We start from the raw sequence: 16,790 nt of genomic DNA on the forward strand, positions 1-16,790 counted from the left end.
CATCACACAACACCCAATCATCACGAGGCAGAGAAAATCCCTGACACCGCCGGGAATCGAACCCGGAACCCGGGCGCGGGAAGCGAGAACGCTACCGCACGACCACGAGCTGCGGACGTTGCGATTTAGACGGTATTCGCGTAATTGTACTGATCAAAAGTTATCGTTTCCGAAAGACGCAGGTTCGATTAAAGCTGTGTGGACTTTTGCGCGTATAATGAAAATATTCATAACACGTCGCGTAACAAAAAGAAACATGCGAATCACATCCGTGATCAAATGAAGAAAATATATGATAACATAAATGTTCTTCGCTGTTATTCAGGACAGGCTCAGATTAGACCTTGGAATTTTTAGTTATAGGAAATCACAAGACGTTACACTTTAGAGATATTTGTTTTGAATAACTTGTATTTACCTTCTCTCTCTCTCTCTCTCTCTCTCTCTCTCTCTCTCTCTCTCTCTCTCTCTCTCTCTCTCTCCTCTTTTTACAGCCTTTATACCTTCATAGTTTTGTAGTACAAACAATGCTAATTTATTCCGTGCACTAGAAAGTCTTTGATACACTGAGCACAAAAATGAAAACAATAAAATTATAATTACATTTTTAATATCACGAATACTTCTTTAAATCATGAAAATAAGGTTAGCACTACAGCCTCCAGGTAGGGTTTCATCGTTGAGTACGCAGCGCTCATTGAGAGCACTTCATCTGTCTAAACTCACGTAGAGACGTTATCTGAATTCCGTCCCTGTGGCTGGGAGTTCGCGTTTCTTGTCTGTAGAACACAGAGAGGAGAAGACAGTATTAGATTATACTAGTCAGAGGACCCTCTTCTGAAGTCCCAGTGTTTGATCGAGTTTTTTTTTATATATATATTTTGTGGCTGGAGTTCTTCCGTCTTCGCAGACGTGTAGGAGAACCATCACTCCGACGCATCGGACGCATTACATACGGTTCAGCTTACCAGGGCTATAAAGGTAAGCAGCTGCGATCACGTAAATTTTATTTCCACTGATGCTGCACACCACTGTAGATAATCTTTGAAAGTAGTGTCTTCTAGTCTTTGGTACATAGGTGATGTCAGTCATCTCGCGTTCTTTATATTAGATCACGTAGCCATAAAAAGGGGTAGATTTGGGCAATCGATCAGTAATATTAGTTAGGAAATATAAACATTTGTAATATAAAGGAGTTTTTAATCTACAATTAATGTATGAGCAGAAACAGGATTTATCATTTTATTGTTACTAGTTCCCCTAATCATTCATTTATGTTTATGTCGTAATTTATAGGTTAAAGAGCAAGCTGGAGGAGATAATATCACCATTAGGGGATCCTAAGATCTGCTTCAGGGGGTAGTCAGACAGGGCCAAATCTTCATTTTTGCGATCAGTATTTTCCGTTGCGCACATTCATTTTTACACCCGCCTAGAGTAGCATCTTGGAAGTGTTATCAAAATAATACTGCTGAGGTGACCCAGATATCATATTTATTTAACCAATGACTGTCACAGAAGAAAAGAATACTAACATTCACTTAAAGAATTAAACATTGTGGTCCAGAACCAGTCATCTGATAAGGTCGTTAAACAAACTACAGGCAACATAGACTACCAGTTAAATGTTAACATTTATGTTTTATGTGGTAGAGAGGTACTTCCAACCATTTATGTAAAAATAAAATTTAGAATGAACAAGTATTTTCCTTGGACGAGTATTATTAAACGAGAGTGGAGAAATGGTACACAGACTTTTAATTGTTTTATTAAGCCAAAAACTAATGAGTCAGTCAGAAAATTGGTACTGCTTATTTCTAACAACCTTTTTTTATAGAACAGTCAAGTAATTCCCTGTGCATCTCAACTGATACCTACTACTCCTGTTGTTTTGTGCAGTCATTTAGTTCCTTTACTAGTTTCGAAGTGAATCATGAAGCAGTTTATGATTTATTGGAAGAACTTCCTATAACTGTCAGAAGATATTTTCATTACATATTTAAGCTTATGTTACGTATATGTCTCCATCTCACGGTCATAGGTGCGTGGTACAAAGTATAAACTTCGTGTGCAGTCGGTGGACTATGTGAGGAAGAAGACGTTCATTAATTCTTTTCACAAGCTGTAACCGCCACCACACTGTGTCACATGTTAATGCTAGTACTGTAAATTCAATTAGTGGCAAATTAAGTAACAACAATAACAAGAATAATACTGTGTAAGCTCTACAACAATGTAGCAGCGATTACATTGTCACTGTCGTATGATGCTGTCAATTATCAGTACTACCGTCTTACGAAATAGAGATAATAGTAACCGCATTTTAAAAATAATTTAATTTCTTGGCCAAAGCAGAATGGAAGCCTTTTGTTTTTAGCCCACAAAAAATTTCATTTTATCACTCAGGGGGTAATTACCATCAGGGTGGGTACCAATATTTCCAATAGTAAAAGTACTTCCCAAATCGACACAAAACTAAAGCCCTGACTCAGTATCGCTACCATGTCTAAACACTTGTTGTATAATTTTTGAATAGAAATAAAATATTTGTAAACGTTCGGAATTGTTTCTGAGAAACAAAACACCTGAACCAGCTGTCTTTGATGAAGCAAGTACTTAACGTTGTGTAACAAGATGAACTAAACTGTGCACTGTTTCTAGACTTTGATCTGATCACCCACGATCTGCTACTTGACATAAAAAAAGTTGCCTGCAGCTGCTGAAGTCATATATTTCCGGCACGCAGAACATGGTAGATATATATCATGAGAGCAGAAATTACTTTTTAAGGCGTGGGGAAATTAGTTAAGGAGTTCCTTGGGCTCTGTGTTAGGTCATCTGTTGTTAATGACTAGCCTTTTTTATTGAAGGGCTTATTCAAAACGATTTACAGTGGCATTTATCTGTGACAACAAAAGAGGTGTAAGTATGTATTAGAGTTAATTCTATGGCGGACAATGAGAACAAAACGAAACAGATAAGCTTTAGAGTTTTAAGAACTGAAACCATGGCAATATAGTGCTAAAATTATAAGGATGTATCCCTGAACAGGCGCCTTTCAGAAAGTATCTAGGGTATGGGCAGTTGAGGTGGGAAAACTTTTTGAACTATTGGACAAAAGATTAAGTAAACGTTATTGTTCTTTCCAGTTCTGATTCAGGTATAACACTGAACAGTTACTCTGAGCTTATTGCAATAATACGCACATTTTTTTCAGGTCATGGTGTGATATTCTAGAAAAAATTCATGTATCGCAAAACAATCAATTGAACTCCAATAAAGATATTAAAAGGCCTGTTAAATAGGCAGTCGTGCGAAACTTTTATCCAATTTCAATGAATTTTTTCACAGATGTTTCTTACAGAGTAAAGTTAACCCGTGCAAAATTAGAGGTCAAGATACAAAAAAGTTCATGGCTTTTTGACGCTTTCGCGGAAAAGGCAGATGTCAGGGGTTCGAGTCCCGATCCGGCACTCAGTTTTAATCTGCCAGGAATTTTGATATCAGCACTCACTCCGCTGTATGGTGAAAAATTATTGTGGAATTTTACTATTGCTGCTTTCGTGTTTCAATTGTTTCTGATCAATCAAGTACGCAGCAGCTTGTCGAAGTGTGTCTGGCAAAGAAGAATAACGGATGTGTGAGGGAAGTTGAGTGTGTGAAATGCTGAGAGCGGAATTATGCCAGTATGTATGTATAAATGACTGTAGAAGTGATGAGATGAGTAGAAGGACCATAACATAAGAGTTTGATTGAATGACCTAAAAGTGTATTACATTTAAATCGAAGAAAAAGGTAAGACGACAGGAAATATTTTGGTATTGCTGTATTGTTTATTTATTGCAGATTCATTCTATACGAATGACATGTTAGTTGTTACACTGTGCAGTACCATTTTGGACTGTACAACATCAGTTTTCAGCAGTTAGTAGATGAGTGACAGTTCATACTGTTGACTAATTATAAGCAGCGTGTTGTGCCCATTTGTTTCTCATGCCCGAACTTCACCCACTGGCGTTGTCAGAAGCGCGTTGGTGCTTATGAATGGAGGGAGGTTCTCAGTTATTGGTGACTGCCCTCCTCTCAACAAGCAGGGTGTGTGCGATGCTGGCAGATGTCGGCCGGCGCGCCTTCAGCGGCCAGTGAAGTTCTGAAGGACAGCGTAGTACGAGTAGCCAGCGTTCAGCAGCTGCAACAATTCGGTCAAAGTAGGACACTGGCAGCAAAAAGCAGAAAAAGGTTAAGATATCGAAACACGAACTTGCGTAAAACACTTAAGTTAGAGGTCCACTTCCCGTGATCTACGTATAGAAGAAAGAGTAAGATTCTGTTGGGGTGAAGCCATATTCGAATCCGATTCTCCTTTACTTAATTGTTTTTATTGTATCTCTGCCATAGTCAACTAATAGGATAACACCTCCAGAATGAAATTTTCACTCGCCAGTGAACTGTGCCCTGATCCCGACCGAGTAAAACTATCTGCAAGATCGAGTCTCGAACTCAGGACCTTTGCCATTACGGGCAAGTACTCTACTGACTGGGCTACCAAAGCACGATTCACTACGCCCTCCCACAGCTTTCTGGAAACATCCCCCAGCCTGTAGCTCACCCATGTCTCCGCAATATCTTTCTTCCAAGAGTGCTAGCCTTGCAAGGTTCGCATTCTGTGAAGGGGGTAGAGGGGTAGTGAGTCGGTGGAGCACTTGCCCGCGAAAGACAAAAGTCCCGAGTTCAAGTCCCGGTCTGGCACATACTTTTTATCTGCTAGGAAGTTCCAGGATAACATCCGTTTCTTTGCTCCATCATCTGCTAAACACTCCTCTGTCGATGGGATAAATATCATTAATAATTTTCAAGTAGTGCCAATTGCACGGGATAAACAGTATTAGAAATTTGACTCATTATTACTCTTACAAGTCTGCGAGAAAGCAGCATGGCTGTGTGCTCTTGCCTTTAGTGATAAGATAGAAACCACTTATAAGACTTCAAAATCATTGACAATAAAAAAACTGAGCGTTTAAATGGTGATTCCCTAAACCGCATGGGAGATCATTAGGTGGCTTGTGGAGTACGATGCCGATGTAGAAGAATACTTGTATTTCGTCGTCGCACCATTCTATAAATGAGGAAGAAATATGGAAGCAGTTGACCCTATGAGTATCAACTCTATTTCAAGGCCTTAATCTCATTCAGTATTAAAGGTGGAGGATTTAAACAACCACTATAAATCTTGTTCATACAGACTTATTGTCATGGAACTGACGTCACTGATCCTTACAGAAAGACTTCAAGATTGCCTCCACAAAAAAAGAAAAAAAGAAAAAAAAAACAGCTAACTTCACCGACTAAACGATCATATCACACAGATATTAACGCGGTGGACATGCTCTCGGAAGTAGTGGAGCTTAAATAGAGGCGCGAAAATTCGGATTTTGGGTCTTTGTAGATTCCTAAAATCATTTCGTGCGATTGTGGGATGATCCTACCAAGAAGGCCACGATCAAATTCATTCACTGCTCTAATTCATCTGAACTATCACCCGATTTCCACTACACACAACGTCGATGGGCCGATAATACCTAATCTTCCTTTCTTTCTTCGCTAATGAAGCGTTGACTTCCTTGTATTACGAGTACCACGTTGTTTGATTATGTTACCCCATGATATCCTATTATCACTGTCTGCCGCGGTGGCCGAGCGGTTCTAGGCGCTTCAGTCCGGATCGGCCCGACTGCTACGGTCACAGGTTCGAATCCTGCCTCGGGCATGGATGTGTGTGATGTCCTTAGGTTAGTTAGGTTTAAGTAGTTCTAAGTTCTAGGGGACTGATGACCTCAGATGTTAAGTCCCATAGTGCTCAGAGCCATTTGAGACTATTATCACCCCATACAAAAATAGGCGATTGTGACCTATGTGCAATGCCAACTCTCACATAATGCATCGTGCAGTTTTCAAGGAAGCAGTAGAGAACCAGTCTACCAAATTCGTATAAGCTTCGGGAAAGTGGAATAACTTGCATTCGGTAATGTTGCTAAGGTAGTCTCTATAGCTAATGCATGTTACTGCGTTTGCTTTCAGGTGTCAATCCTCTGGGACGTTGTACCATTTTCACATATCTATTGGAAACTGATGTATCTCTGCGACTGTAGTCAAATGACGTACCAATCATACCGCTTCCGAACATGTGGTCCACAACTTTCATGAACGTCATCAATGTCATCCATCAGCCTCTCAACTTCCTTCTCAAAAAAATCATAAACTATAGTCTCTTTTTTGCATATGTAGACGACACCGTATCCAGTAGCGGCTGTGAATATCCAGCTCTAAGAAACACAAATCAGTCATGCAGAATACTGGAAGAAGCTGTCTCATATTCCAACAGAAGACAGTACTGGCCAAAATGCTAAAAGAAAAAGTAAACATGAGTACGGAAAGAAATACACGTTGAGAGACAAGTTATTCAGTCCTATGGTGCCTTCTGCCTCCTAACATTATCGGACTGGACCCACTGATTTCCCCGTTTTCTGAAATTTCTTTCTGAATAAATGATAGCACCAACGAACACGTACAGAGGGAAGTCGAGTAGCAGAACACAACGCTAGGAAGACGTTGCAAAGGAAGTGGAACATCTACAGAGAACTATGACCAGCGAAGTGAGTGAATGAACTCAAAGTAGTGTTCCACTATTGATTCCTTTTTCCTTTGAATAGTTAACTACGATATTAATATTTTAAGCCGCCTCTGGGACACTTATTTGCAACTTTTGGCATGAATAACAATTAATAACACGCATGGATAATACTTACTGTCTCCAGTGCTAAAGTCAGGTGGTCTTAACGTTTCCGAGAGGTTAAGAGTCTTCCAGCACTACTGTCCAATGTGTTCCATCCAATGCCCAGTCTGGTAGGGAACAGTGGAATAATTATAAAGTTTTACCATTTTAACGAGTCCGTTTTGTAAACAACATTCGACCACGAGCGTTGGAGCAGCTGCCGTAAAAAAACTCTCCCCAGCACTGTGGTGTTTAGAAAGTGAAGCCTAGGCAGTAATGGAAAGTTTTTCAGGGGCCATTAGTCTCACTATTGAGCGACAGAGACTGGCGGGATTTGAAGGTTCAAATGGTTCAAATGGCTCTGAGCACTATGGGACTTAACATCTGAGGTCATCAGTCCCCTAGAACTTAGAACTACTTAAACCTAACTAACCTAAGGACATCACACACATCCATGCCCGAGGCAGGATTAGAACCTGCGACCGCAGCGGTCGCGCGGTTCCAGACTGTAGCGCCTAGAACCGCTCGGCCACCCTGGCCGGCAGCTATCGAGTGGACGTTGTTTACTGCTGCACTCCACTTCCGTGTTTACATCGCTGTCCTTGTGCTTCGCCGAGTGCTGTCCGTCCGTTAATCTCCGTGTTCATTCATATTCCTTGTAATCTGATCGCTCCTTCTGGTCGTGCTGCTGTAATTGGAATTTCAGTTGTTTAACCTAAATTTCGTCGCTGGATTAACCATGCCTACAAACCTCAGGAAGAATAGTATTTGCTTTTGACAAGGAATCCCGTCCTGTTCAGCCCACATCCCTGGAAATAGATGACTGAATTACACAGGTATCTGGTCTCAGTTCTAAAACCGTCCATACCTGACAACTGGATCAGGAAAAATATTGTGTTTTTGTCAAATTATTCACTGCTGCGACTGTTAATAAAGTGTAACGAAAGTGGGGCTATGAAGAACATTTTGTGCATAGAAATGGTTATAAAAGTAAGGTTTCCATCTATAGAGCTGACATTAATTACAAAACCGATCGTGTCTTAAATCTTCCCATTGAAATTAAAAATGATAAGATTAGGGGAGCTCTTTCAAACTATTGGGTCGTTAAATCAATTGCAAATGAAAGATGGTCGCCTCGCTTTAAACTGCAATGTTTCAACGGGGTCCGCAGTGTAGAGATGGACGTTAAGACAAGTATTCCGTCTCACATAACTGTTTATGGGTATAAGGCACAAATTGCTTTTACAGGGCCGGCCGATGTGGCCGAGCGGTTCTAGGCGCTTCAGTCTGGAACCGTGCGACCGCTACGGTCGCAGGTTCGAATCCTGCCTCAAGTATGGATGTGTGTGATGTCCTTAGGTTGGTTAGGTTTCAGTAGTTCTAAGTTCTAGGGGACTGATGACCTCAGATGTTAAGTCCCATAGTGCTCAGAGCCATTTGAACCAGTTGAGTCCCATAGTGCTCAGAGCCAGAGCCATTTGAACCATTTTTGTTTGTATAGGTCAGGAAACAACATGCCATATACTTAACGAAACCGACCACTTCAGACAGGAACGTCCGCGGCGAACTGCTGTTCTTAAAAGTGCTGCAGCGTCCGAGACTTACCTTAAACGACCTGTTACCAAAGAATAGCCCGGATCGAGTGGTTGAGGATATTAACGCAGCGGGCCAAGCTGAAGTCCCCCTTCACAATAACAGTCAATTTCCCCCGTTAACAATAAAGGGAAACCCTGTTACCACTGCCCGTGAAACTGAAATGCAACCGGAAAAACGACCTCTGGAGACAACTGATAGTTGCTCAGATGACGAGCTGTCCTGTACAACTCCCTCAGTTCTCAAGCAAAAACAGTGCGATGCGGAAGCGGAGGAACCGGAAGATAAATGTGAATGTAAATTGATGAAAGAAAGATAATAAACATGCGGTACTAGAAAATGAAGGGGGTGTAATCAGTCTTAATTTGCAAAAAACATCAGGTGAAGTAGCTGATTGCAAAGATCAGCAGCTATCTGTTAGTAAATAAATTCAGGGAGAGTTTGCAAAACTGCCGTCTCAATTTGTTTCAGGAAGTAAGAGGTATTAATAAAGAACAAGGAAGTGGTGGTCAAAATGAAATCACGGTCAACACCGCAGGGTAGGCGCCAGCAACAGAAATTGCGAAAGCGTCTGCTGGTGCTCCACATGACCCGCGAAGTAAAATAGACACGCAACCAAATGTGAATGTAGCTCGTAACCAAGGGAACGAAAAATCTGGAAAGGGTGACCCAAACCCAAGGAATGTTCGGTACCAAACGGTCCCACACGAATCGCTGCAGGAAAAATCAGAAAGTTTACAAGGAAATCAGTCTGCTAGCGGTACAAGATAAAACCTCAGAAGTTGAAAGAAAACAGTACAGTAACTAATAAACTGATTGAAGTGTTATTCCATGTTCAGCGTTCCGAGAAACCTGTTAATAGTTTAACTGAACCCTAAACCACAGGAAACCAAATTAGTTCATGAAAACTGCTACATAGTGACAGGGCAATGACGCAATCTTATTCTGTCACCACTATAAACATAAATAAAATTACGTCCGGTTTGAAATCATCGGCACTTAAGGAATTTTTTATACGAATTCGCGACTGATATTGGCCTGTTACAAGAAGTTTTAATCTCGGATTTAGTGATTCCTCGTTATGTCAGTTACATAAATGTGTTTCACGAAAAAAAGTGCTGGAATAGCTGTTTTGGTGAGTGAAAGGATTCCAGTAAGTGAGATGGAACGACTGGAAACCGGAAGGGGAATAGGACTAAATATCTATTATGTGACTATCATCACCTTGTATGCCCCTGCCCGGAAGTTCTCACTGAGCTGACAGGGCATCTTTCTTCAAAGACGAACTGATATACTTGTTAAGGAAAAATCCAAGACAGTTACTTAGAGGTTACTTTAATTGTGTTTTTAATCGAAAAAATCGATTACCTAATTTTAATTACTCAAGTGAACTAAGACAACTAGTTACTTGTTAAAGGATATATGTGAAATCAAATACCCCTCCATCGTTGAGTTCATTTATGTTACGGCAACATCTCGTAGCAGGATTGATAGATTATATATTCCTAACAATCTTGAAACTTCCGTGACAGAAGTAGAAACCATTCCTACCTATTTTTCAGACCATTCAAGTGTCTTAGCTTGCATAAATGTAACAAGACAGCTATTTCGCCGATTCAAGAATCAGTGGATGGTTCAACTGGCTCTGAGCACTATGGGACTTAACTTTTGAGGTCATCAGTCCCCTAGAACTTAGAACTACTTAAACCTAACTAACCTAAGGACATCACACACATCCATGCCCGAGCCAGGATTCGAACCTGCGACCGTAGCGGTCGCGCGGTTCCAGACTGAAGTGCCTAGAGCCGCTCGGCCACTCCGGACGGCAGAATCAGTGGAATTTGAACATTTCCTTGTTAGTAAATCATGATTTAGAAGACCTGATTAAAGAAGCATGGGCAATATGCCTGCGTGCTCGTAGTAGATATGCCACTGCTATCGACTGGTGGGTTAAAATGGTGAAGCCAAAGTTGAGGAAGGTTCTTATTCAACACTGTGCCCAGAGCGCAAGAGAAATGTAATGCACTGTAGAATATTACTATTCAGTTTTGAGAGATCTTTATGATCAGATCTCAGCAGGTTCCTCACTTCGAACAGCAGACATCAAAAAAGTCAAAGCCAAGTTACTTAATGTCAAGAGAAATCAAATGGAAGGGTTGAAAATAAAATCGAAGACAAATTCGGTGTCAGAAGAGGAAAGTACATCCCTGTATCATTTAGTGAACCATACGAAAAACGGACTTTTATTCATGAAATTCGAACAAAAAAACGTACGATTCTTAGAACCCAGGAGGATATCATGGACGAGATCTATCGCTATTATTGCGAGCTATATTCTGTAAATCAAAGTAGTGATGCATCCTTGGAAGAATTCCTGGACATCCTAGCCCCACAGCTGACAGAAGATAACAACGAAAATTTTCTCGAGTTTGTCAGTGAAGAAGACGTGTATGAGACTCTGTGAGCCTTATCACCAAAAAAATCCCGGGACCGGATGGTCTGCCAGCAGAGTTTTTCATCCGTTACTGGCCAGTAGTGGGTCCCAAAATAACGGACGTTGTAAATGAGGTTATTCAGGGTAAAATGATTCCAGCTCAGTTTAAGGAGGGTAAAATTGTTTTTGTGCCAAAAAATAATGGAAAAAAAGATTTAAATAATTTTCGCCCAATTTCACTGCTGAATTATGATTATAAATTAATAGCTAGAATAGGAAACAAGAGAATTTCATGCCTTACGGAGAAAATTATTAGTAGGCATCAGAATTGTGGGCAAGGCAGAACCATTTTTCAAAATCAAGCAGAATTCAGGGATATCATCGCAATAACTTCTGTAACAAACATGAAGTGTGCTTTTTATTTATTTTAGATTTTTATTAGGCCTTCGATGTAGTAAATCATGAATATCTTCTACAGGTTTCAGAAAATAGGCTTGAACGATAGGGTCATACAGTTGATAAAGAACATAGCAATTGGAATAAATGCAAAAATAGCGGTGAATTGTCACCAATCCAGGCCGATACAAATAAAACGAGGTGTTCCTCAAGGAAGTCCTCTGTACATGTCGCTCTTCGCCATTCCACTGGAACCTTTCCGCTGACATGTCCATGCTAGATTAAAAGGCTTAACATTATCAGGAAATAAAACAGTTATAAAAGCCTATACTGACGATATAGGGGTCATTATAAGGAATAATGAAGAGGTAACCACGCTAGCAACAGTGATTCATACGTACTGTAGAGCATCTGGAGCCAATGCAAACTAAAAAAAGTAAGATGATAAATCTCAGAGGTTTTGATAATATCAACGTCGAATGGGCAAAATTAGTCCGACAACATAAAACAATTGCAACATCGTGACAGCATTCCTCATGAAAATGACGGCTTTAAATTAGAAAGTTGCAGCAGATAAAGTGCAAGGAGCAATTATAGATAATCTAACTCGATGCATGAACCAAGTTCAAAGAACAAAGTATAACAGCTCATTCATCCTTGCTAAAGCTAATTATACTGCCCAGCTGTTTCCAATACCGAGAATAATAGCGAAGAGAATAATGTTCAAAATCAACAACTTTTTGTGGAAAGGTGAAGTGTTCAGAGTACCTGCTAAAGAAGCCACTTCAGATCCTAAAAATGGTGGACTAGGATTAACTGATATAACGAATAAGGCCTCTGCACTTTTTATCAAAAGGCAAGTTAATTTAATAAGAGACTCGAGAGAAAGCATAACCAGCCAACTTTTCGAGATCATTAAACATAGAAGCCTGCTTCCCCCGATTGACGTGCAGAATACTAACAGTCGTTTAGAGCATGTGAGCGTTTTCTATGTTGAGTTCAGTTATATAAGTGCCGAAATCAGACAGTCACGACACTTAGCTTCAAGAGCCATAATGTGTGAACGAAAGAAAAGCGGAGGAAGGAACAAAATAGAACAACAGTTTCCAAATATTGATTGGACTGAGATTTGGAAAAATATTAGTTCTAATGTGCTCACGTCTTATATAAAAACATCATGCTACAAGACAGTTAACAACATAGTTAGCACCAATGAAAAACTGTACGCAATCAGTCTCTGCGAAACAAATTTGTGTCAACGATGCCATCTAGTTTACACAATAATTCACAGATACACTTGCAGCCGTCACATGGATAGTTGGAAGTGGATCCGAGAGCAAATAGTTCTGATTACAGGGATATCCCCTGAGAGTATATCGCTGTCATTGATACACAGGCCTGAAGCACGCTATTTCCCAGAGGCAAAAAATAACGCAGTGTACTGGTGCAGGGAAATCTTGTTAATTACGTCATTAACAAACTAGGATCCGACAGAACCATACAGTTCAAGGTACACATGCCGTGTGAATACCACAAAATTAGAAGGTATTCGACTCACATGAAAAAGTTCGGTAATATGTTAAAAATAATATTTGAAAGAATGGGCTTTGATTAATATAAAAAAGAAGACTGTGTTGACAGCGATGTATTGTAGTTACCTTAAGGATATTATTTAAATTTTTAATGTAAATTTTTGGTGAGTGCTTTTTCTACTTCAGAAAGCAGTTTTTGAAATTTTGTGAGCTAATGTACAGAACTTATGTGACAGTCGGAGTGTGTGTCTAATAGTGTCAATACACACAACATTAAAGCTATATTATTTATTTATAGTACATAAAAAATGATAGCTTAATGGTAAGGCGTTCGCTCACGATAAGCGGAAAATCCGGTTTCCAGTCCCGGTCAGACACAAATTTTCACTGTCGTCAATCGATTATACAGTTGATGGTTGTGCATATTCGCAATAGGGAATACATTTCATGTAGGATTATAAGGTGTTATCAGTTTGTAAAGCGAGAAAAGTCGAAGTAGAATAAGTCACGACAAAATATAAATGTTCAATAGAACCACAACATTAATACAATCAAGCAATGATGTTACAAGTGGTGCAAAGTGTGACAGAACAAATCTGAGAAAATCTGTCGTGTTAAGAAACGACTGTGTTTGGATGCAATCTTTGGATTTTAAAACTGCGAACAGAGTGTAGTTGAAGAGAAGTGCGCTGAATAATACGGGGCATCCCAAGGTCAAAGCAATGGCAGATATTAAAGGCACAAATATCAAACAAGAGCATAACGTGGTGCACAAAACTAATGGAACTATACGAGCATAGGATGCTTAGAAAAAGAATAGTAGGATGTATCCGATAATGATGAGGGACCATATACGAAAGATATTAAATGTATTCGCAGTTGTGTATATGGATAACCATCAGCTCTATAGTGGAAAGACGACAATGAAAATTTTTACCGGACCAAGATTCGAACCCGGATTTCCCGCTTATCGCAATCGGTCGCCTTAACATTTTTTATTTTATTTTGTTCGGTATAAAATAGTTCAAATGGCTTTCAGCACTATGGGACTTAACTTCTGAGGTCATCAGTCCCCTAGAACTTAGAACTACTTAACCTAAGGCCATCACACACATCCATGTCCGAGGCAGGATTCGAACCTGCGACCGTAGTGGTCGCGCACTTCCAGACTGTAGCGCCTAGAACCGCTCAGCCACCCCGGCCGGCTTGTTCGATATAGTTGGTTGCGTTTGGTGTGGGCGGACGTCACGAGACGTCTGTTCAAATTGATCGTTGATTCCTTTACTCAGTTTTTTTCTTATTACAGAGGGTTCATGGTTCATGGTGTGGGTTCCTGTAGTCATGTCCTAGTTCATGAACCACGGGCAACGTATGAGTGGCCAAGTAAGTGGTCCCGACAGTCGGGATACCAGTTACTTTGGAATAAGGCTGGGCATCTCGGACATATTCTGAGTCGTGGTCACCTTTGTGCTCATACGGCAAAGACTACCAAATACACCGGTTAGTCCCTCAGCCGTTAGGGGTAAAACCCAATGGGACTCGGGGCAAGTAAGGCTAGCAACCTGCTTCCCTGGTACTTTAAATATGATGCTGGCAACAATCAGAGCAAAATGCCTCGGACCTTTGGAGGTGACGGAGTCCCACCTCTAACTGGCAAACCAGGGACTCCTAAGATACGACTTGACAAACAAATGGTACTGAGATGGGGAGCTATTAATATCAATGGGGGCTACTCTTGGAAGAAGGTAGAGCTGGCAGAGGCTGCAAGTAAGATGGGGCTGGACGTTTTAGCTGTTAGTGACATTCGGGTAAGGGGTGAGAAAGAATACAAGGTCTACTTGTCAGGAGTCAAAGAAGGAATAACACAATGGGGTGTAGGGCTTTACATCAGGAAAGAAATGGAACCCAGCGTAGTTGCAATAAGGTATGTAAACGAACGACTGATGTGGATAGATTTGACAGTGTCTAGCAAGAAAATTAGGATTGTGTCAGTATATTCGCATTGTGAAGGGACTGATCAAGATAAGATAGATAGTTTTTATGAGGCACTCAGTGATGTAGTTGTTAGAGTAAAGGACAAGGACAGTGTTCTGCTCATGGGTGATTTTAACGCCAGGATTGGAAATCGAACAGAAGGTTATGAAAAGGTTATGGGTAAATTTGGAGAGGATATGGAGGCCAACAGGAACAGGCAGCAACTCTTAGATTTCTGTGCCAGTATGGGCTTAGTAATCACAAACTCCTTTTTTAAACATAAGAACATTCACCGGTATACTTGGGAAAGCAGGGGAACCAGATCTGTCATTGACTATATAATAACAGATCAGGAATTCAGGAAGGCTGTGAGGGACACACATGTATTCAGGGGATTCTTTGATGACACTGATCATTATTTAATCTGCAGTGAAATTGGGATTGCGAGGCCGAAAGTGCAGGAGGTCAGGTTCATATGTAGGAGGATAAGAGTGGAGAAACTTCAGGATAAGGAAATCAGGCACAAGTACATAACAGCGATCTCAGAAAGGTACCAGTTAGTTGAATGTAGTCAATTACACTCATTGGAAAAGGAATGGACAAGGTACAGGGACACAGTACTAGAAGTGGCTAAAGAATGTCTTGGAACAGTAGTGTGTAAAAGTCGGAGGAAGCAAACAGCTTGGTGGAATGATACAGTCAAGGCAGCCTGTAAAAGGAAAAAGAAGGCGTATAAAAAATGGTTACATACTAGAACTCAGGTAGACAGAGAAAGTTATGTTGAAGAAAGAAACAAAGCCAAACAGATAATTGCAGCATCCAAGAAGAAATCTTGGGGAGACTTTGGAAACAGGTTGGAGACATTGGGTCAAGCTGCTGGAAAACCATTCTGGAGTGTAATTAGCAGTCTTCGAAAGGGAGGTAAGAAGGAAATGACAAGTATTTTAGACAGGTCAGGAAAACTGCTGGTGAATCCTGTGGATGCCTTGAGCAGATGGAGGGAATATTTTGAAGAGTTGCTCAATGTAGGTGAAAATACGATCAGTAATGTTTCAGATTTCGAGGTAGAATGGGATAGGAAAGATGATGGAAATAGGATCACGTTTGAGGAAGTGGAGAAAATGGTCAATAGATTGCAGTGCAATAAAGTAGCTGGGGTGGATGAAATTAAGTCGGAACTCATCAAGTACAGTGGAATGTCAGGTCTTAAATGGCTACACAGGATAATTGAAATGGTCTGGGAATCGGGACAGGTTCCATCAGACTGGACAAAAGCAGTAATCACACCAATCTTTAAACATGGAAACAGAAAAGATTGTAACAACTGCAGAGGTATCTCTTTAATCAGCGTTGTGGGTAAAATCTTCTCAGGTATTGTTGAAAGGAAAGTGCGAGTATTAGTTGAGGAGCAATTGGATGAAAATCAGTGTGGGTTTAGGCCTCTTAGAGGTTGTCAGGACCAGATCTTTAGCTTACGACAAATAATGGAGAAGTCTTATGAGTGGAACAGGGAATTGTATCTATGCTTTATAGATCTAGAAAAGGCATATGACCGGGTTCCTAGGAGGAAGTTATTGTCTGTTCTACGAGATTATGGAATAGGAGGCAAACTTTTGCAAGCAATTAAAGGTCTTTACATGGATAGTCAGGCAGCAGTTAGAGTTGACGGTAAACTGAGTTCATGGTTCAGAGTAGTTTCAGGGGTAAGACAAGGCTGCAACCTGTCTCCACTGTTGTTCATATTATTTATGGATCATATGTTGAAAACAATAGACTGGCTGGGTGAGATTAAGATGTGTGAACACAAAATAAGCAGTCTTGCATATGCGGATGACTTAGTTGTGATGGCAGATTCGATTGAAAGTTTGCAGAGTAATATTTCAGAGCTAGATCAGAAATGTAAGGACTATGGTATGAAGATTAGCATCTCCAAAACGAAAGTAATGTCAGTGGGAAAGAAATATAAACGGATTGAGTGCCAAATAGGAGGAACAAAGTTAGAACAGGTGGACGGTTTCAAGTACTTAGGTTGCATATTCTTACAGGATGGCAACATAGTGAAAGAACTGGAAGCGAGGTGTAGCAAGGC

General features: G+C 40.5%; 1 protein-coding gene across 1 annotated transcript in view; it reads right to left on the reverse strand.

Annotated features, from left to right (window-relative positions):
- Positions 1-3,922: 3,922 nt before the first annotated feature.
- The window catches only part of LOC124612234 (odorant receptor 43a-like), a 71,154-nt gene continuing 58,286 nt past the window's right edge, over positions 3,923-16,790 (reverse strand). The window contains exon 5 of the mRNA XM_047140312.1: positions 3,923-4,189. Within this exon, the coding sequence (XP_046996268.1) occupies positions 4,133-4,189 (57 nt within the window). The 3' untranslated portion in view covers positions 3,923-4,132. The remainder of the gene's footprint in view (positions 4,190-16,790) is intronic.

Source organism: Schistocerca americana, chromosome 4, assembly GCF_021461395.2.
Source record: "Schistocerca americana isolate TAMUIC-IGC-003095 chromosome 4, iqSchAmer2.1, whole genome shotgun sequence".
In the NCBI taxonomy this organism is placed as follows: Eukaryota; Metazoa; Arthropoda; class Insecta; order Orthoptera; family Acrididae; genus Schistocerca; species Schistocerca americana.